At 40.9% G+C, this 22,523-nt stretch overlaps 1 protein-coding gene, 1 long non-coding RNA gene and 1 other non-coding gene across 5 annotated transcripts in view; all 3 read right to left on the bottom strand.

Moving 5' to 3' along the window:
• Positions 1-2,680: 2,680 nt before the first annotated feature.
• Positions 2,681-2,753, bottom strand: trnae-uuc. Its single transcript has one exon. It is a non-coding gene; the product is annotated as a tRNA-Glu (tRNA).
• Positions 2,754-3,051: 298 nt separating this feature from the next.
• On the bottom strand, positions 3,052-5,004 carry LOC121574431. Its single transcript, XR_006002196.1, has 3 exons — positions 4,908-5,004; positions 4,519-4,657; positions 3,052-3,223 (listed from the first exon to the last, which is right to left on the bottom strand). It is a non-coding gene; the product is annotated as an uncharacterized LOC121574431 (long non-coding RNA).
• A 1,555-nt stretch (positions 5,005-6,559) lies between these two features.
• Positions 6,560-22,523, bottom strand: part of LOC121574012 (long-chain-fatty-acid--CoA ligase 6-like) — a 60,933-nt gene continuing 44,969 nt past the window's right edge. For all 3 annotated transcript variants that reach the window (XM_045222658.1, XM_041886519.2, XM_045222659.1), the window contains exons 16-21: positions 14,658-14,746; positions 12,893-13,009; positions 12,520-12,663; positions 8,087-8,188; positions 7,693-7,764; positions 6,560-7,537 (exon numbers count right to left, since the gene is read on the bottom strand). In XM_045222658.1, coding sequence (XP_045078593.1) covers positions 7,397-7,537; positions 7,693-7,764; positions 8,087-8,188; positions 12,520-12,663; positions 12,893-13,009; positions 14,658-14,746 — 665 coding nt within the window. In that variant the 3' untranslated portion in view covers positions 6,560-7,396. The remainder of the gene's footprint in view (positions 7,538-7,692; positions 7,765-8,086; positions 8,189-12,519; positions 12,664-12,892; positions 13,010-14,657; positions 14,747-22,523) is intronic.

The following is a 22,523-nucleotide window of genomic DNA, read 5'->3' as shown; positions in this document are numbered from 1 at the left end:
TTATTCTGTACGGGCTTCCTTCTTTTCACTCTGTCATTTAGTTTAGTATTGTGGAGTAAGTACAATGTTGTTGATCCAGCCTCAGTTTTTTCCTGTCAAAGCCATTAAACTCTAACTGTTTTATAGTCACCATTGGCCTCATGGTAAAATCCCAGAGCGGTTTCCTTCCTCTCCGGCAACTGAGTTGGAAAGGACGCCTGTATCTTTGTAGTGACTGGGTGTATTGATACGCCATCCAAAGTGTAATGAATAACTTCACCATGCTCAAAAGGGATATTGAATGTATGTTTATTTTTATTTTTTTTACCCATCTACCAATAGGTGCCCTTCTTTGCGAGGCATTGGAAAACCTCCCTGGTCTTTGTGGTTGAATCTGTGTTTGAAATTCACTGCTCGACTGAGGGACCTTACAGATAATTGTATGTGTGGGGTACAGAGATGAGGTAGTCATTCAAAAATTGTGTTAAACACTATTATTGCACACAGAGTGAGTCCATGCAACTTATTATGTGACTTGTTATGCACATTTTTACTCCTGAACTTATTTAGGCTTGCCATAACAAAGGGGTTGAATATTTATTGACTGAAGACATTTCAGCTTTTCATTTTTTTAATTAATTGGAGAGAAAAAATCTAAAAACATTTTTTCACTTTGACATTATGGGGTATGGTGTGTAGGCCAGTGAAACAAAATATAAACTTAATCCATTTTAAATTCAGGCTGTAACACAACAAAATGTGGAAAGAGTCAACGGGAAGGAGCAGTGTGTTTTGAGTCCTGACTCAAGGCTGTGTGTGTGTTGTGCTGTGGTACAGGAAGGAAGCTGTTTGCAATAGGGGCAGGCAGGGAAGCAAACAAAGCCTTTGGCTGGTATCTCTCAGCGCTGTACAGTATACTGCCCTTGGTCACACGTAGCCAGGGAGTCAGGAAAAGATGAGCTCTGTTAAGGGTTTTCCTCAGAGGGTCAGACAACCTGCTGCCCTGCCTGGTATTCTTATGGACAGTCCAGTGTCAGTATCAGTCAGTATCTGAGTAGTTTTACTGTCAGATAAGCAAATCAAGAATTTTGTAGTCAGAGACACCAAAGTGTGGCTTCATCAAACCCGTGCCTAAGTGAGTGTTACAGTGAACTCCTATCAGTCCCACGTGTCTGATGAATGAAGCCTGGGTGCAAAGAAATGTACTTAAGTGCGGGCCAGAAAGGGAATAGTAACCCATGCCAGGATGGGAGCCAGTGCGAAATGAACTCCACTGCTTTTCTCTCTCAGCCTGGACATCTTTATCGATGTGGATTGTGGTTTAGACACATATAGGTTAGGGTATTTAGTATCAGGGGGTCTCATTAGTGATAGATATAAATATAATCCACCTGAATTCATTCAATTATAAGTAAGAGCGTCGGCTAAATGACTAAAATGTAAATGTAAATGTATAATTCATAATCTATATTTTTAAAGAATGTATAAAAGGATTTCCCAATGAGCAGTAACAGAAGGTAAACGTCAAATGCTTTGTAATTTCATAGTAATCAGATAAACTATAGCACAACTAATGTAGTATTTTCTGAGCCTTCACAGCGCAGCTTCAGTTTGCCAACCATCCTTCCATTTGTCATAGGCCCATTGAGCAGTCACGTGCACGTACACAGAGCACATACTGTCCCTGGTTGACTGGCTGGCTTGTTACCACATCTCAATGCCTCCGACTGGGTACTGTACAATGATTTATATATACATCCTTGGTACAGTAGCATGCATGCAGCGGCGTTATTTTGCACCAAGTGTTGATAATAATCTGGAATTGTAGCAAGCTAGTTATGAATTCTTGTTTGTGTGAACAGAAACATAAAACCGACCATGTATTCCACGGTAACACACCTCAAAGATGAACACCCTATCCTGCACAACACAAATGAGTAAACTTAGCTTTAGAAATTAATAATTGCTTTGTCTCGTGTTACTGAAACGTCTTCAAGTAATTTCCACCAAGAGTGGAGGCGTTGCCTTATTTTCTACGAAGACCCTAAATGTTTCTCGTGCGAGTTCACTAGGTGGTTTAACGTTAGCTAGCTAGCTGGTGGCAACAATAAGGCCAGCATACAGCTGCTGTTATCAAACATTAGTTACGCTATTATGGATTGCATAGCAGTATCCTAATATAAGGCTCGGACCTTCTGCTCACCCCTTGCCTTAAACAATATGATGAGCTGCTCAACTAACGTTAGCTAGCTAGTTTATTATGGATAGCATGCGCACGTACCTGAACGCGGGATCCTCTTTGTTGCATCTTGGGGGCGGCGAAAAGGCATTTCTTTTATTAAAAAGTTTATGAAAAAGAGTTGGAGGCATTTTGTACCAAATATTTCGGTACAGAAAGTCTCACTTTCTTTTAAATCCAAGAGCAACCCTAGTTCCTTGAAACTAATTCCATTTGTGTCAGAGTCATATGACAGGCATTAGTCACACTAGCTACTTGGAAACCCACTACATTTTTCTGATTGGACGATGATCCACTGCTCCTTGTCGAAAATACATGATTGGCTGATATTTTTGACCAAGCACCACGTGGTCAATGGAATTGCTGTGTTGATGTTTTACATTTGACATTTTAGTCATTTAACAGACGCTCTTATCCAGAGCGACATACAGTTAGTGAGTGCATACATTTTCCATACTGCCCCCCCCCCCGTGGGAATCGAACCCACAACCCTGGCGTTGAAAGCGCCATGCTCTACCAACTGAGCTACAGGAGGCTTATAGTTACCATCTGACCGAGACACCAAATAAAATGTATATTAAAAACTCCTAAAACATAATAAAGAATATGTAGAAGATTACATATTTTGATAAGTTAAATATGGATCATATTCAATTCCTAGCCTGAAACATACACATGTCAAATAGCTCAAATATCAGCTCTACTCCAACAGGGTGGTAATATTATCTATGTATTAAGTTAAATAAAATCAATGTACATTATGTATTACAGCAACATAATTTCATAAATGTTTATTTTCTATTTAAAAACAAAAACAAACAAAAAAACAGACAACCTGTACATGGACTGTGAAAACATATTTTTTTTTTTACAGAATTGTCCTAAAAGAAAGAATTAAAAACCATATGTAAAAACTGCATCTATTGATGACACCTTTAACAAGTTTTGGTAGCGTTCCTTCCTGGAGGGGTGGAACCGGCACACCTTGCACAGCTGGTTCTGGAACTGCAGAGTGAATAAAGCACAATATTCAAATAAAAACAATAGAAAAGTAACAGAAGTAGCAGCAGATCAATCATACTCAATAACCATCACTATAAATTATTATAACAAAACAGTATGTTTCATGGATATGGCGGCAGGAATTTCTCCTGACTAGGAAAAACTTGAGCCCAATTTACAGCCAATAAATAGAGCCACACGTTTTTCCTGGTCCAGTCACAATAGTCAGGAAAAGGTCCTGGCCCTACTCATTGAAATACTTAAGAGGACACGATGAAAGGTCTCATGAGAGAGGCATGACCTCTAATGGACATTTCGCGTAATGACATATTTCTGCAATACTTTTCTGTGCAGGGTAAACCGAGTCAGAGGGTGTGGAATTAACATTTTTTTTTAAACAAAAATATGCAAAAATACATCCTGTGTAGAAATTGTAAGCATATCAAACACTCTTACAGGCTCCACATTGTTCCCTACCATCTTCTCAGTGGTAACAGAGTCACTGAATGTTACTCTCTTCCTGCATTTGATCTTCCTGGGTCTAATCATCACAGACTTTGAGAGAAGGATTTCATTACTAACTGACATTCTTACACTTTTTATTTTATTTATTTCCTTGATTTAACCAGGAAAAGCCCATTGAAACCCAGAGTCTCTTTTTCAGATGATTCACAATTTCTCTTGAGATTGCAACAATTTCTCTTTAAATGCCACTGAGATAAAGCCACGGGGGTCAATATGAAAAATGTATGCACTCACTAATTGTAAGTCGCAATACCAAAATTTGACTAACAATACAATACCAGGCTAAGTATCACGATACCGAGTAGTAGGGTCTGCATAGCAGCTCACCTGTGGTCAGTGCATATTGACTCAATTATGGGTGTCAGGACAGGGCCTTTTCGCTGTGGAAAGGGGTTTAGGGAAGAGTCGCTTCAGTTCTGAGAATTAAACAAAATATGTACTTGATGATCAGCTTGTCTGGCATCCAGACCAATTTGATTCTGCCAGGCAAGTGAACAGCAACCATAGTAGGCAAACCTACTGATCAGCTATGAGCAGGGCTTAACTTCCTCTGCAAGTTAGAAAAACAGTTTGGGAATGAGTGTACTGGGTTTGGGTTATTCTTTGTCCACCTGTTGTACTGCAGGTAAATGTGTGAAACTGTTTTTTGAATAATGTTATAGATGGCTATATCTCATCTGTTAGGAATACATTAAAATAAGTCTGGGGAGATATGGACTTCAGGTATAATCATAGTAGCTCATACTGTCATTGAAAGGCATCCCATTTCTTACTTCCTCTTGTGCCACCTGACTTCAAAGATGTACAGCGACTCCGGCTTCCGGGGCTGCTGCTACGCATTCCTTCTCGTCTTGTGATGCTGATGTAACTCTTACGTTTTGAACGAACCATTCCAGCAAAAACAAGATTATTCTTCGGAGAGAAAAGTTACAGTTCAATCAAAACACGAATACGAGCTAGCTAACGTGTTAGAGTGACCAGAGAATGAACCCTGCTAAACTAGCTAGCTAGCCAACATTTGTTTTTTTGCCCAGGTGTTTCACTTGTTAGATCAAAGTAGAAAGCCAGCGAATCCAAAATATAGTTCGAACAAACTATTCATCATTAAATTATTAAAATATTGTCATTGGCCATAGCGATTATTTCAATTGTTCTCACGAACCTCTCCACTTCTTCTGGATCTTCAGCAGCTTGAATGAGTTTGAGCCTCTCGAGATATTCAGAAATTATTTTGAATGGCGGCGTTCGCCAAGAAATGTATTTTTGCGCCCCCTGCTGGGTGAGATTCAAAATAGAGTACACTAACACCAAATATTTTTTATAACTAACCCATTTTATAACTAACTCATTGTTCTATCTGTGCTAACACTACCAGGTTTGAAACATGACCTCAACTGGAGTCCTGTCAATAGTCAAAGAAGAAAAAACACGGAGTATTCAAATATCCAACATGTACAGCTTTATTCCTCTCCTGCCCATCATTTAGATTTACTATAAAACATACTATTATTTATATATTTTTAAACATACTACATGGTTATTTATATTCTGCCCTGTTTACATTCATCAGTTGGAATTGTACTATACATTTTGTATGGATTCCTAACCAGTCCCATGGTTTCACATGCAAAGAAAAAATGTATTCCTTTTATACTTTACATTAATTTACAAAAGTGCTGTACAAGCATGCTTGTTCTTCCAGATGCAATGTACACAATCCTCATACTCTCCCCTAAATATGTCAATCACATCTTATCTGTGAAGTGGATTCACGGTATCCTCTGAACAGCTTGTTTGTAAGCAGAGACTTGAGGGATGTGATTGTGACTCAGGATATATAATTTACATATATATTTTTCTGGTTAGATTTTTTGTGACATGTTTATTTGTCCAGGCAGGAATGATTGAGAGCGGCCTCAACTGGTGCAAACTTGAAAAACTTGCCCCGAAATAAGGGAGATGGAGCCATGGGCTTAAATCAAGTAAATCAAGTAAGTCAAGTATTTTTTTAAAAAACTGAATAAAACTTTGAAATAGTGTTTTACCAAATAAAATGAGCTGGATGCTGCAAATGTATTATATTAATCTGCCTGTCGTCTGAAAAAAGTGTGATGGATGCCATGATTTGAGCCCTGGCCGCCTGTGTGTCACAAGGCTGTGTTAGCCTGCGGAGCTAAAGCATATAGGCATGTACTTTGTGGGCTAGTCTTCAGGCCTCAGTTCACTCAACCATCTCCACTAAAATTACAATTGCTAGTCTTTGAGTTTGAGTCGAAACCCCTACCCCCATGCAACTTTGATACTGGGGTTAATTGAGTAGCTGTAACAGACAATGTGAGGTTCTACTGCTCACAAACATATTTCAGAGGCTCTGTAAGTGTAGCCTTTTCCCCACTAAAATCAGACATCAAATATGATGATGAAACATCATCTGAGGTACTTGAAGAAAATATGCCCTATAGACCTTCAGCACTCAACATTGTGGTTGTTGGCTGCTGAGAAGAAGCATGCACTAACATCTACTATCTCAATGTAGACTTTTGTTGTGCCATAGTCAACTTCAACCAATTACACAGCCACTTTAACTGTGTGAAGCTCAGTAGACTCCAAAAACACAGGATAAACATTTCTATGGAGACTGTGCCACCTGTCCAACTGCGTGCATGCTCATATTACCCTATATCACTACCGTGATCATTGTTAACACTTTGTTTATATTGCCCAGCCAAATGAGTCAGTGTTGCAATGTAAAGGTAACTCTGTTTTAGTTTGTTTGAGCGTCGCTTGACATGGAAAATAAAGAAATAATAAAAATAATTCCAGAATGTATTTTATTTTTCTCTTCCCCATCCAACCCCTAATACTTATTGCTGTACTCATTCAATACAAGGATATGGTGATTATTCCATTTGACAGAAAATTAAATAAAGTTACAATTCATCTCACTACACGCAAAAAAATCCATTCATATGCTTACATCTATTTGTCCACAATATGTACATCTACATAGTGATACTTTGGGACTGAAATTTACTCAAAAGCCTATACATTTGTACTATGTAAACCCAAAATGTCACTGTCCATTTTGTTCTAACCTCCGTCAATGGGTGGAGCTTGTCGATCTCGACAACATGAGAAAGCCTTGCAGTTTGACTGTTGGTGTTGGTAAACCTGTTGACTGCCTGAAAATCCCAGGGCTAATTTTGAAGGATCATGTAACAACGGTCCCAGCAATGCAGGGAACACTGCATGCACTGCCCTTAGCCCAGGTATGTATGTTCTTACCAGGCAAACTCTCTGAGCACATCATGTAGAAAACTTAAAGATTGCATCAGTTTTTTTATAGGCCTACAAAGGAAAGAGGAACGTGCAGGCTATGTTGACTGTCTGTTGCTGCCGTTTCAAGATGGAGAGGAGGCTGATTTGGTTGTAGCTCGACATTGGCTGCCGTGGGGCAGCGGGCAACACTCATTCAGTGGGCGTCAAAAGAGCTAAATCGATTATTCCTTCCTGACCCACAGTCAGTAACTTGTTTGGTTGTTTTGAGTCTGTTTTGTGGTTTGATAGGGGTGAAGTGGAGTGAAGGAGAAATGTTAATGAGGAGTGATGTTGCTGGGAACCAGGCTTTTATTTTGTGGTCGTCGTAGTGTTTCACATGGAGATGTTTTCGTACAGGTCTTCGATCTTCTCCTTGAAAAACTCCTTCAGCTCAGGTCTCTTCGCTTTTAGTGTGGGAGTCAACAGGCCATTCTTTATGGAGAACTGCTCATTATGGATGTAGATGTTTTTCACCTTAGGAGAGAATGTATACATTATAAAATGTAGAAAGGATCCTGTGTCAGGTCAGCTATTTGTCATTATCGAATTCTCTTTCAGACACTTGTCATTTGTTGAAACTGAGTTTCAGTTGCCCCCACCAATGAACACCTCACAATTGACACACCCACCTGCTCAAACGAGTGGAGGCCGCTGGCCTTGCCCAGTCGCTGCAAGTCTTCCATGATGGCTTTCTTCAGGACCTTTACACAAACACAGACATGACACCATACCATGACTCTCGAAGATGATACCATGTATTGTGTTATGTCAACCTATTCAACAAAAGGCCCAACTCTTAACAAAAAGGGGTTCAACAGGGCACCCTTTCATTTTGTTGAATCTGGGGATCTTTCTCTAAAAGGGCAGCACCTACACTAAATATTGGTGTGCAACAGGAATCCTTTTCTTTTGGACTAAGTCAGTCTATTCACATAACACATAGTTAATTATTAAACACCTCACCTTCATGGCAACAAATGGAACAAACACACCATTGAATGTAGACTAATTTAAATCACATACGGTATTTTTACAGAGGTCCCGATAGCTCCCCTCCATGCCTTTCTTCAGGGCCCAAGCAGGCATCGTCTCTGGGTCAGGAACAACTATGGCAACCAGACAGGACTGGAAGAGTAACAGACCACATAGTATATTAATATTAGAAGTTAATATACACAGTACCAGTCAGAAGTTTGGACACACCTACTCATTCAAGGGTTTTCTTTATTTTTACTATTTTCTACATTTTTACAATGTAGAATAATAGTGAAGACATCAAAACTATGAAATAACACATATGGAATCATGTAGTAACCAAAAAAGTGTTAAACAAATCAAAATATATTTTCTATTTGAGATTCTTCAAAAAGCCACCCTTGGCCTCCACAATCCCCCAACCTCAACCCAATTGAGATGGTTTGGGATGAGTCGGACGGCAGAGTGAAGGAAAAGCAGCCAACAAGTGCTAAGCATATGTGGGAACTCCTTCAAGACTGTTGGAAAAGCATTCCAGGTGAAGCTGGTTGAGAGAATTCCAAGAGTGTGCAAAGGTGTCATCAATGCAAAGGGTGGCTATTTGAAGAATGTCAAATATAAAATATATTTTGAGTTGTTTAACACTTTTTTGGTTACTACATGATTCCATATGTGTTATTTCATAGTGTTGACGTCTTCACTATTATTCTACAATGTAAAAAATAGTTTTAAAAAATAAAGAAAAACCCTTGAATGAGTAGGTGTGTCCAAACTTTTGACTGGTGGTAGTAATATATATATATATATATATATATATATACACATATACATATACATACACATATACATATACACACACACACACACAGTGAGGGAAAAAAGTATTTGATCCCCTGCTGATTTGTATGTTTGCCCACTGACAAAGACATGATCAGTCTATAATTTTAATGGTAGGTTTATTTGAACAGTGAGAGACAGAATAACAAAAAAAATCCAGAAAAACGCATGTCAAAGATTTTATAAATTGATTTGCATTTTAATGAGGGAAATAAGTATTTGACCTCTCTGCAAAACATGACTTAGTACTTGGTGGAAAAACCCTTGTTGGCAATCACAGAGGTCAGACGTTTCTTGTAGTTGGCCACCAGGTTTGCACACATCTCAGGAGGGATTTTGTCCCACTCCTCTTTGCAGATCTTCTCCAAGTCATTAAGGTTTCGAGGCTGACGTTTGGCAACTCGAACCTTCAGCTCCCTCCACAGATTTTCTATGGGATTAAGGTCTGGAGACTGGCTAGGCCACTCCAGGACCTTAATGTGCTTCTTCTTGAGCCACTCCTTTGTTGCCTTGGCCGTGTTTTTGGGTCATTGTCATGCTGAAAGACCCAGCCACGTTTCATCTTCAATGCCCTTGCTGATGGAAGGAGGTTTTCACTCAAAATCTCACAATACATGGCCCCATTCATTCTTTCCTTTACACGGATCAGTCGTCCTGGTCCCTTTGCAGAAAAACAGCCCCAAAGCATGATGTTTCCACCCCCATGCTTCACAGTAGGTATGGTGTTCTTTGGATGCAACTCAGCATTCTTTGTCCTCCAAACACGACGAGTGTTATTTTGGTTTCATCTGACCATATGACATTCTCCCAATCCTCTTCTGGATCATCCAAATGCACTCTAGCAAACTTCAGACGGGCCTGAACATGTACTGGCTTAAGCAGGGGGACACGTCTTGCACTGCAGGATTTGAGTCCCTGGCGGCGTAGTGTGTTACTGATGGTAGGCTTTGTTACTTTGGTCCCAGCTCTCTGCAGGTCATTCACTAGGTCCCCCCGTCTGGTTCTGGGATTTTTGCTCACCGTTCTTGTGATCATTTTGACCCCACGGGGTGAGATCTTGCGTGGAGCCCCAGATCGAGGGAGATTATCAGTGGTCTTGTATGTCTTCCATTTCCTAATAATTGCTCCCACAGTTGATTTCTTCAAACCAAGCTGCTTACCTATTGCAGATTCAGTCTTCCCAGCCTGGTGCAGGTCTACAATTTTGTTTCTGGTGTCCTTTGACAGCTCTTTGGTCTTGGCCATAGTGGAGTTTGGAGTGTGACTGTTTGAGGTTGTGGACAGGTGTCTTTTATACTGATAACAAGTTCAAACAGGTGCCATTAATACAGGTAACGAGTGGAGGACAGAGGAGCCTCTTAAAGAATAAGTTACAGGTCTGTGAGAGCCAGAAATCTTGCTTGTTTGTAGGTGACCAAATACGTATTTTCCACCATAATTTGCAAATAAATTCATTACAAATCCTACAATGTGATTTTCTGGATTTTTTCTCTCTCAATTTGTCTGTCATAGTTGACGTGTACCTATGATGAAAATTACAGGCCTCTCTCATCTTTAAGTGGGAGAACTTGCACAATTGGTGGCTGACTAAATACTTTTTTTCCCCCACTGTGTATATATATATAGATAGTTGAAATCGGAAGTTTACATACACCTTAGCCAAATACATTTAATCTCAGTTTTTCACAATTCCTGACATTTAATCCTTGTAAAAAATGCCCTGTTTTAGGTCAGTTAGGATCACCACTTTATTTTCAGAATGTGAAATGTCAGAATAATAGTAGAGAGAATTATTTATTTCAGCTTTTATTTCTTTCATCACATTCCCAGTGGATCAGAAGTTTACATACACTCAATTAGTATTTGGTAGCATTGCCTTTAAATTGTTTAACTTGGGTCAAACGTTTCAGGTAGCCTTCCACAAGCTTCCCACAATAAGTTGGGTGAATTTTGGCCCATTCCTCCTGACAGAGCTGGTGTAACTGAGTCAGGTTTGTAGGCCTCCTTGCTCGCACACACCTTTTCAGTTCTGCCCACAAATGATCTATAGGATTGATGTCAGGGCTTTGTGATGGCCACTCCAATACCTTGCCTTTGTTGTACTTAAGCCATTTTGCCACAATTTTGGAAGTATGCTTGGGGTCATTGTTCATTTGGAAGACCCATTTGCGACCAAGCTTTAACTTCCTGACTGATGTCTTGAGATGTTGCTTCAATATATCCACAATTTTCCTTCCTCATGATGCCATCTATTTTGTGAAGTGCACCAGTCCCTCCTGCAGCAAAGCACCCCCACAGTATGATGCTGCCACCCCCGTGCTTCACGGTTGGGATGGTGTTCTTCGGCTTGCAAGATCCCCCTTTTTCCTCCAAACATAACGATGGTCATTATGGCCAAACAGTTATATTTTTGTTTCATCAGACCAGAGGACATTTCTCCAAAAAGTACAATCTTTGTCCCCATGTGCAGTTGCAAACCGTAGTCTGGCTTTTTTATGGTGGTTTTGGAGCAGTGGCTTCTTCCTTGCTGAGCGGCTTTTCAGGTTATGTCGATATAGGACTTGTTTTACTGTCGATATAGATACTTTTGTACCTGTTTCCTCCAGCATCTTCACAAGGTCCTTTGCTGTTGTTCTGGGATTGAACGTGTCTCCTTCCTGAGCGGTATGACGGATGCGTGGTCCCATGGTGTTTATACTTGCGTACTATTGTTTGTACAGATGAATGTGGTACCTTCAGGAGTTTGGAAATTGCTCCCAAGGATGAACCAGACTTGTGGAGGTCTACAATAATTTTTCTGAGGTTTTGGCTGATTTCTTTTGATTTCCCCATGATGTCAAGCAAAGAGGCACTGAGTTTGAAGGTAGGCCTTGAAATACATCCACAGGTACACCTCCAATTGATTCAAATTATGTCAATTAGCCTATCAGAAGCTTCTAAAGCCATCATTTTCTGGAATTTTCCAAGCTGTTTAAAGGCACAGTCAACTTAGTGTATGTAAACTTCTGACCCACCGGAATTGTGATACAATGAACTATAAGTGAAATAATCTGTCTGTAAACAATTGTTGGAAAAATTACTTGTGTCATGCAAAAAGTAGATGTCCTAACCAACTTGCCAAAACTATAGTTTGTTTACAAGAAATTTGTGGACATCTGTCTATCTATCTATCTATCCCCCCCCCCCCACACACACACACACACACACATACGTAATGGGAGGGAACGTTCTGCCTAGAACAGGGTGTGATCGAGTCGTCGATGGCCAATGCTCCAAAGGAGCGATGGGCCTAAGTAAGTCTGTGTCTCTTTCAAACTAACTGTATATAAACAGTGTCAAGCATAAACTGTGGCATTAAGAACAGCCACTACTGACTTGTTGACTGGATAAGTGGTTTATAAACAAATTGAGCTAAATATATAATGAATTGACAGATTATCTATGTCCTCTGGCAACAAACAGAAAAACTAAAACTGCATGAGTTTGGTTTAGAGGGTACATGTACAGTCTGGAGACACAGATGGCTATGTATGTTCAGGTGGTTCTGGGTCCAGTGACCATCTCTCATGATAATGCTCAAACAACGAACCATGGGTTGTGATGTGATAAGGAAGAGAGGTGGTTAGGGAGGTAGGTTAGGTCACCTGTAGGCTGTCACCATGGACATAGAGCTGGGTCACGGGCTCACAGCGTATATAGATGTTCTCTATCTTCTCAGGGGAGATGTACTCTCCCTGGGCCAGCTTAAAGATGTGCTTCTTCCTGTCAATGATCTTTAGTGTACCGTTCTGAGGAGAGAAGAGAAGAGGAGAGGGCAAACGTCATAAGGAGATAGTGGGAAACACAGGTCTGAATCCTGACTTGAAAATACGCTCATACCTTACATTTTAATTGAGATACTTGTGGATCACAAGTTAGGATTCAACCCTAAAATAGGATATTGTACAAGGATGGCAAAGAGATGTTTGAGGAAATGTCTTTGCAAGTGAAGAGTCATAGACAAGCCTTTGTACGTACAGGTAACCATTTCCCTATGTCTCCTGTGTGGAGCCAACCGTCTTTATCCAGGGTTTCAGCCGTCCTCTCTGGGTCTTTAAGGTAGCCCTTAAAAACATTGGGTCCTTTCACACACACCTAATGGATGATCGGAGGGAGAGGGAGAAAAACAAAGTGATAATTAAGGAGAATATGTTCAGCACCCAACTATCATTTTAACAAATGCTAACATATTGTACATACAGTGGGTATCATAAGTATTCACCCCCCCTTGGATCTTTTCACATTTTGTTGCGTTACAAAATAGGATTGAAATGAATATAATTGTGATTGTGACAGTCCATCATTACTTTAAGACATGAAGGTCAGTCAATACGGAACATTTCAAGAACTTTGAAAGTTTATTCAAGTGCAGTCGCAAAAACCATCAAGCGTTATGATGAAACTGGCTCTCATGAGGACCGCCACAGGAATGGAAGAGCCAGAGTTACCTCTGCTGCAGAGGATAAGTTCATTAGAGTTACCAGCCTCAGAAATTGCTGCCCAAATAAATGCTTCACAGAGTTCAAGTCACAGACACATCTCAACATCAACTGTTCAGAGGGGACTATGTGAATCAGGCCTTCATGGTCGAATTGCTGCAAAGAAACCACTACTAAAGGACACCAACAAAAAGAAAAGACCCGCTTGGGCCAAGAAACACGAGCAATGGACATTAGACCGGTGGAAATTTGTCCTTTGGTCTGGAGTCCAAATTTGAGATTTTTGGTTCTAACCGCTGTGTCTTTGTGAGACGCGGTGTGGGTGAACGGATGATCTCCGCATGTGTAGTTCCTACCGTAAAGCACGGAGGAGGAGGTGTTTTGGTGTGGGGGTGCTTTGCTGGTCTCTGATTTATTTAAAATTCAAGGCACACTTAACCAGCATGGCTACCACAGCATTCTGCAGCGGTTCGCCATCCCATCTGGTTTGGGTTTAGTGGGACTATGATTTGTTTTTCAACAGGACAATGACCCAACACACCTCCAGGCTGTGTAAGGGCTATTTGACCAAGAAAGAGAGTGATGGAGTGCTGCATCAGATGAAAAAGCAGCCAACAAGTGCTCAGCATATGTGGGAACTCCTTCAAGACTGTTGGAAAAGCATTCCAGGTGAAGCTGGTTGATAGAATTCCAAGAGTGCGCAAAGCTGTCATCAAGGCAAAGGGTGGCTATTCGAAGAATCTCAAATATAACATATATTTTCATTTGTTTAACACTTTTTTTGGTTACTACATGATTCCATGTGTTATTTCATAGTTTTGATGTCTTCACTATTATTCTACAATGTAGAAAATAGTAAAAATAAAGAAAAAACCTTTGAATGAGTAGGTGTGTCCAAACTTTTGACTGGTACTGTATGTATGGAGGACAGAGGAAGGAGTAGTCATTCAAAAATCATGTCAACCCATATTATTTCACACAGAGTGAGTCCATGTAACTTATTTTGTCATTTGTTAAGCCAAATGTTACTCCTGAAATAATAAAGTCTTGCCTAAACAAAAGGGGTGAATACTTTTGCTACTATATTTTAGTCATTATATTTGTCTGAATTTGTAGAATTTTCTTTCCACTTTGACATTGAGTATTTTGTGTAGGTCTATTATTAAAAATCGATTTCTATCCAACTTTGTGACGGAAGAAAATGAATAATTATGATACCCACTATAGCCTTGATGACCAACTGTCTGTGACCCTGTTCAAGTACGGATTATCCTAAAATATCCTTGAGGCTTCATTCAACTCACCTCTCCTTCTCCTTTGGCAGCAAAGTAGTTCTTTTCAGCCACATCCACCAGCTTGATGAGGTTACATGGCAGTGGTGCCCCCACATGACCTAGAGTTAGTCATCAAAACAAGGACAAATATGAGCAAAATCTAGTTTACAGACAGCACTAATTGATGTCTTAATTTGTTTGATTGAAGTCATTACACAGTAAATTGGCTGCCACCAAAAAGTATGCATTACAGTATAATGCTAAAAAAAGCATATATAAAGCTGAAAATACAAAAAATAATTTTTGGGGACAGAAACTTAGACCAGGTGTCAAACTCATTCCATGGAGTGTCTGCAGGTTTTCGCTCCTCCCTCGTACTTGATTGATGAATTAAGGTCACTAATTAGTAAGGAACTCCCCACACTTGGTTGTCAAGGGCTCAATTGAAAGGAAAAACCTGCAGACGCTAGGCCCTCCATGGAATGAGTTTGATACCCCTGACCTAACATATTCAACATGTATTCTATAGTAATGGTTGTACATAAATGATATCTACTGCAGTTGGAATATGCTCACCCTGTCTTTCCAATTGTTTTACTGTTTCCTTTTCTGTATTTTACCACTAGGTGGAGACACTGACCACACCGCTCACCCTGAGGACCAACCTGTATAGTCTACAACACCCTCTCTCATTAGCACCACCAGCTGAAGAGTTCTCCCTAATTGTGTTCCCCGTGCCCTATATCGCGTGTCAAACTCATTCCACGGAGAGCCGAGTGTCTGTAGGTTTTCGCTCCTCCCTTGTACTTGATTGATCAATAAGGTCACTGATTAGTTAGGAACTCCCCTCACCTGGGTGTCTAGGTCTTAATTGGACACAAATTGAAAGGAAATAATGAAAATCAGCATACACTCGGCCCTCCATGGAATGAGTTTAACACCCATGCCCTATATGAACTTGTACATTCCCTTTGAGTGATTATTCTGATGAAGGCAGAAACGTTAGTATTTTAACCTTGCTTAAATAAATATATTTTTTTATGACGAGCGAGCGTTGCACCTTTTCAGTTATGATAAAACATTTTGGTTGCACCACGACTCATATTGATTGAGCACCCTCCACTTCTTAACATATTAGATTTGACGGCTTGCTCCCAACCATGGCCCATGGAGTAAATAGGGATGTCAATCCCCACAATACATTTTTGGACACCCTTTTAAGCGATAACTCCTTTGAAAATGCTATTATGCGGGAGTCACTGAGGATGGACAAGAAATGTATTCCCCTCTGATGAATGAATGGAAAGACATCAAACTAGGACTGGAAAAAACCCATCTACATGGGGTGACATTATTTGACTACCTGATGACGAGGAACTAACCAACACCTGGACTGACACCTTGAATAGAAGCTCTTTCGTGTTGATGGCAGCCACAATCTCTTACCTACAAAAGAAGGAGAACAAACTGAAAGACGACCTCACCCTAATAGAGACACAATTAGGAGAGCATTTGAAAGATGGTCAACTAACTAGCACTCTAAATTACCTTAACGATGAGGCAGCACAAACCTATAATGAGCTGCGAGAGCGCAAAAAGGAGAAGTTCCACCGGGACCGACGAGATTACTCTGAGGGTTATGTGTACTCTTGACTAGCCAAGGCAGCAGAGTCTGCCCTAGAGCACAATACAGAAGTCATAATGGGGGCTGCCGTCAACCCAGCTGGGGGAGACGAGATGTACGTGACAATTCCATGGACTCGCATCACTCAAACTCTAGTAACCATCGTTCATACAACAAACAGATACCGAACTACAGACGCCAGTGGCACAACATATCGGGTGACCGGCACAATGCATGGCGAACCAATGGACAGGGAGATGAGACCAGAAAAAGTAGCAGAGGCAACCGGTAACGGAATTACGCACCGGTACAACACCAGACGCAAACAACAAGCCAAATAGTCTCCCTCCTGAATCCAGGTTTGGCTTTTGTTCCTACGGCACCTATTAAGGACTTTAACATCTCTGTAGACCTTCAGACATTTTTCAGAACTATCAGATTATGGCAGTTTTTTTTCCAGACGTGAGGCTCAAACCTAAGAGTACCTTCACCCCTCCCCAAACATGGAAATCATTCTGTAGAAACATACTGCCGCCTTGTGGAAGATAAGGTAAAGGTTTGGTGTGAACAGAATAAAAGAATGAAGAAACCCAACCTGAGCAAATAGGAGCTACAATCTCTAAAGAAGCTACAGTCCATACCATTACCATTCAACAGGCAGATAAAGGTGGGGTAACAGTGATTTTGAACACAGTTGACTATGTTTCTGAATGCAAAAGACAATTGTCAGACCGAAACTTCTACATGCCACTTGCCTCTTACCCCACCTCCACCTACAATGAACAGATCAGAGACGTTAGTGGAAGCAGTCAATCACAACATCACAGATAAAAAAGCATGAGCGTTATTGTATATCCAACATCCCGCACCTCCCTGTTCTACATGGTGACTAAGCTACACAAGAACATGGACAACCCTCCGGGCAGACCCATCGTGTCAGGGATTGGGAGGATAACTGAGAACATCTCGCTCTATGTCGACCACCTGAAACCCATTGTCTTAAATCTGCCATTTTATCTCAAAGACACAGGTGACTTTCTAAAACAATTGACATTGGGATACCAGAACAGTGTTTCTTATTGTCTTTTGACGTTCAATCTATGTACACAGTCATTCCTCATGAACTAGGAATTGAACACTGTGTCCATTTCCTTGACTTGAGAACTGAACCCAACCCACCCTCTTCTTTCCTAGCTGAACTCGTGAGGTTGGTGCTCACCAAAAACTACTTGAAGTTCGACGACGCCTACTTCCTGCAGTGTAGCAGGAATGCCATGGGCACAAGGATGGCAACCAACTTCACTAACCTGCACTTCAGGTAAGTTGAAAATGTTCACATTCTAAACAAGAACCTGATCGTTTGGAAATGCTACATTGATGACATGTTTGTTGTCTACAAGGGTGACCTAAACTCCCTGATGTCCTTTCACCAATTTCTGAATTCCATTACAGGACACCTGCGAGGGAGGTCTGAACTCAGACAGATTCAGAGCAAAGGGCTACAATCCAAGCTGAAAGCATGGATGTTCCTAGTGCACAGCTACTGAGCAAGCCCAGAAGCCCTAGAGCTAAACCCTCCATCCAAATGGTCACTACCTACACCCCGCAAAGTCCAGAACTCCTAGGCATCATCAAAAAACCCTTGGTACATTCTATGCTCAAACCCAGCTCTAGTTAATACATTTTAGTAGCCTCCCATGACTGCTTACCATAGTGCTAAAAACATTAAAGACAATGTTGTCCGATCCGACGTCAGCTAAAGCGCAAACAAAACCAGCATCCTACCTATTCCTCCTGACAACTACAAGTGTGGCAATTGTACCCAATGCCAGTACACCAAACGTATGAAAGGTTTCCTGCACCCCAGATCAAAGGTACCATCAATTGCAATTCTCGCAATGTGATCTATGCGATTCGCTGCCTGTGCAACTTATTTTACATAGGCGAGACCTCAAGGGAGTTACACACTAGAATGTGTGAGCAGCGAAGTGCCATTTGAAGTGCTGACCCCAACTGCCCAGTGGCCCTCCATAAAAAATAAAAAAAGAGGACACTTGCTTTGTGAGTTATTTTATTTTGGAATTGAACAAGTTAGCAAAAACAAACGCGGTAGCGACGTTGACAAACACCGACAGCCCAGAGAGATGTTCTGGATCCATCCCTTAGATACTTTAGTCCCCAGAGGTCTTAACCTAGAAAAGGACTATAGTATGTTTTTGTGACGGGCCCCTTCCCTTTGTTAGCCCAGTGTGCATCTGAGCAACACATTTCTTTTAGTGGAAATAGGCAAAACCTAGTGGTGTTTGACAATAAGGCTTGCACAATAGTTGAAGTCATACGTTTCTCCATACTTGCTAAACATAAAAGCATGGCAAGGCACAAAACCAAAGACCAATTCTAGAGTATCTGATGATCTTGAATTGTTATTCTCCCCTGAGACCCCTGATTCAGTTTTGTCTGATGTTGTGTCACACATTAGCCCACCCAACTACCTCATCCCTATATTGTTATTTATTTTGCTCTTTTGCACCCCAGTATCTCTATTTGCACATAATCTCTTGCACATCTAGCATTCCAGTGTTAATACTATTGTTATTATTTTGCACTATAGCCTATTTATTGCCTTACCTCCATAACTTGCTACATTTGCACACACTGTATATATATTTTCTGTTGTATTTTTGACTTTATGTTTTTTACCCCATATGTAACTCTGTGTTGTTTTTATTGCACTGCTTTGCTTTATCTTGGCCAGGTCGCAGTTGTAAATGAGAACCTGTTCTCAACTGGCTTACCTGGTTAAATAAAGGTGAAATAAATAAAAAATAAAATAAATAAATAAAAAAACAAATTCAATTGTCTGATCCAAACTAACAGTGAGCTACCCCGTTGGTGGAAGCACCCTTATTATGAGAGTGAACTCATGAACTTTTTGAATAACATGATACACTCCTGCTCTGTCCTTAGAAGAAAGGAACTATCCGCTGGTAACCACAATAGCAAGTTCTGCATCATGAAATAATAAGAGCCTGTAATGACATTACCAGTCTGACAGGAGATGATTGACGGCTGCGTTCCAAATGGCTCCCTGTTCCCTATATAGTGCATGGTTAAAAGTAGTGCACTATATAGGTGCCATTTGGGACGTACCCAGGGTTTAATGGGTTAGGTGTTTCAGTTCCTCTAACAACCATTAAACCACCAGTACTGAGCTCAATACTTTCCCGGTGTAACCTTTGGCCATGGCTGTTTCACCGAGATAATAAAGTGTATGTGGCATGCTTGGGTTATCATACCGTAACTGCCAACCTGTTGTAAAACACATAACAACAACATAGTGCGTGGGTAAATACTGGCTGTGATCCACAGGTCTTTGACCCTACTCTAGTCAGGCCTCCCGACCCATCACCCCTGTTCTCACACCTTACAGAGGGGAAATGGTTGTGGTCCTATTTGGGCGTCTGAGCAGCACGCTGCAGAAAGGTGGCACCTGCAGCCCATAGCCACAGAGCAAAAAACATAGCACCTCAAAGGTTGTGTGTGTGTGTGAGGCTGAAAGCATGTGACTAACACTATCTCCTGAGGACCTGGAGGGCGTTGTTGTTTTTGGCATCAGTCAGCAGAAGCCACAGTGAGTCAGACGATAATGTGTTCCCAACACGTAGGGTGTTCCCTGCGTATTTTGTTTCCGCTATAGTCAAATTGGAGATTTCACCCAGTGGTGCAGGATAAGGTGTTTATATTTTACAGAAAACAAATGAACAACAGACTTTCAGCATGCTTATAGGGAAGGGCACTCAACATGCTCGGCACTGACACAAATGACTGATGATTGGCTGAAAGAAATTGATAGTAAGACTATTGTGGGAACTGTTTTGTTAGACTTCAGAGCATAACCTATTGATGAAAAAAAATTGCATCCTCTGTCTTATTATGGATTGAGAGTTCCCTATCTAATAGAACACAGAGGGTTTTTGTTAATGGAAGCCTCTCATGCAAATTCAGTTGAGTGTGGTGTAGTGCAGGGCAGCCATTATTGTTTTCTGTTTTTAGAAATGTCCTTCCACTGACCTTGAATAAAGCCTGTGTGTCTATGTACGCTGACGACTCAACAGTATATGTAACCGGTGTGAAATGGCTAGCTAGTTAGCGGTGCGCACTAGTAGCATTTCAATCGGTGACGTCACTCGCTCTGAGACCTTGAAGTAGTTGTTTCCCTTGCTCTGCAAGGGCCGCGGCTTTTGTGGAGCGACGGGTAACGGTGCTTCGAGGGTGACTGTTGTCGATGTGTGCAGAGGGTCCCTGGTTCGAGCCCAGGTAGGGGCGAGGAGAGGGACGGAAGCAACACGGTTACATACGCACGTCGGCTGCAACAGTAAAGTAAATAACTGAGACACTTAACATAGAGCTCAAGTCAATTTTAGAATGGGTGCTAAATATCTCAAAAACTAAAAGCATAATTTTTGGGACAAGTCACTCGCTCAACGCTAAACCTCGTTTAGATCTATTATTGAATAATATGGCTATTGAGCAAGTTGAGGAGACTAAACTGCTGGGTGTAACCCTAGATAGAAAGCTGTCATGGTCAAAACATGTAGACTCAATGGTTGCGAAAATGGGAAGAGGTCTGTCCATGATAGGGCGCTGTCCTTCTTCACATCTCAGTCGACCAGACACGGAGGGAAAGTGTCAGTAACATGCATGTCAGTCTCTCCTGGCTCAAAGTTGAGGAGAGATTGACTGCATCACTATTGGTCTTTGTGCGAGGTATTGATGTGTTGAAGGTACCGAACTGTCTGTTCAAGCAGTTGGCACACAGTTCGGACACTCATCGGTACCACACAAGACATGCAACCAGAGGTCTCTTCACAGTCCCCAGGTCCAGAACAGAGGCTGGAAAACGAACAGTATTAAATAGAGCCATGACTACATGGAACTCTCTGCCACCCCAGGTAACTCAAGCTAGCAATAAAACCAGTTTCAAAAACAAAGGGGACTGTGAAGAGACACAGCCATTTTATATATAGTATTGTAATTTGCACTGTACTACGTATTAGACCTAGATATTGTGTGTATGTACTGATATGTAGGCTATGTGTGACATTTTCAATTGATGTATATCAGTCCTTGACTAATAATGTTTTATGTAATGTTTCATGTGGACCCCAGGAAGAGTAGCTGATGCTTTTGCAGCGGCTAATGGGGATCCTAATCAATACCAAATACAGGCGTTGGCCAGAACTGACTGTAAACTGATGTCCTACAGCAGGGATGGGCAACTGGAAGTCAGTCGGGGTCTCAACTTACTGTTGCGAGTTAGAATAGTAGAATACACAAAGTGCAATTTTGAAATTCGGATGCGCATCAGCAGTTTCTCTCAGTCAGTCACTGATAGTCAGTTAATAAGCCCATGTCAGCATTTTCTTTTTAGATTGCTAAATTAATTTAGCGGCCAACTATCTGAACTTGTTATCATGGTCGAATTACCGTCCGTGGGGCCCCCATTGATTTTGTTAGTCAGTCTCACTCAGATATCATATAAAAAACTGCTAACATTTCTCTCCACCCAATGGCAAAATCTGTAGAATTGCAGGAAATTAGCTGTAAAACAGCTCCTTTTCCTCTCTGCCCCAAGGCAAAACGTGTAGTAAAGTTGCAGCAAACTTGGGTTAAAACTGCAACATTTTCTCTACAATAGCGACTCTCTTGAGTAATTTATTTGTATTATTATTATTTTTACGGAAAAATACTCCAGTCTGAACTTAAACAACTAAAATATAATTTAACCTACAGTACATTTTTAAATAATTAAATCACAGTTTTTTAAATATAGAATTACAGTATTAGCAGTGCCTTTTAGCGGATTTGGTTTATTTTGTGGTCTCAAATCAGTGAGCTTATTAACATTCTTCATCAAGAATATGGGCAAAATTGAATTATTGACAATGAAAAAGGTGGGAATATAGCATGAAATATATTTTCCAGATTGCATTTTGGGCCAAAAAAATTGGGATGCAAATATTGGGTCGCGACTGAGACAAGCTGGTTCAATTTGAGTCCTGAGGCACAACCAGTTGAGAACCACTGCTTTACACCCCATGGCAAAAATGTGTAGAATTGCACAAAATTAAGAAAAAAGTTATCCGCTGTCAAGATGGGGGGCCACTAAAATGTTTGAGAAATTTTTTTGTGGCCACCACCCCCATTAGTTGCCCATCCCTGTCATAGAGGTATTCTTATTCCCTGGCCTACAGTAGGGGTGTGTCCCAAAC

This window comes from Coregonus clupeaformis, chromosome 9 (assembly GCF_020615455.1).
Source record: "Coregonus clupeaformis isolate EN_2021a chromosome 9, ASM2061545v1, whole genome shotgun sequence".
NCBI classification, from domain to species: Eukaryota; Metazoa; Chordata; class Actinopteri; order Salmoniformes; family Salmonidae; genus Coregonus; species Coregonus clupeaformis.
The sequence above is the reverse complement of the archived record's forward strand: the minus strand, read 5'-3'. Positions and strand labels throughout refer to the sequence as shown.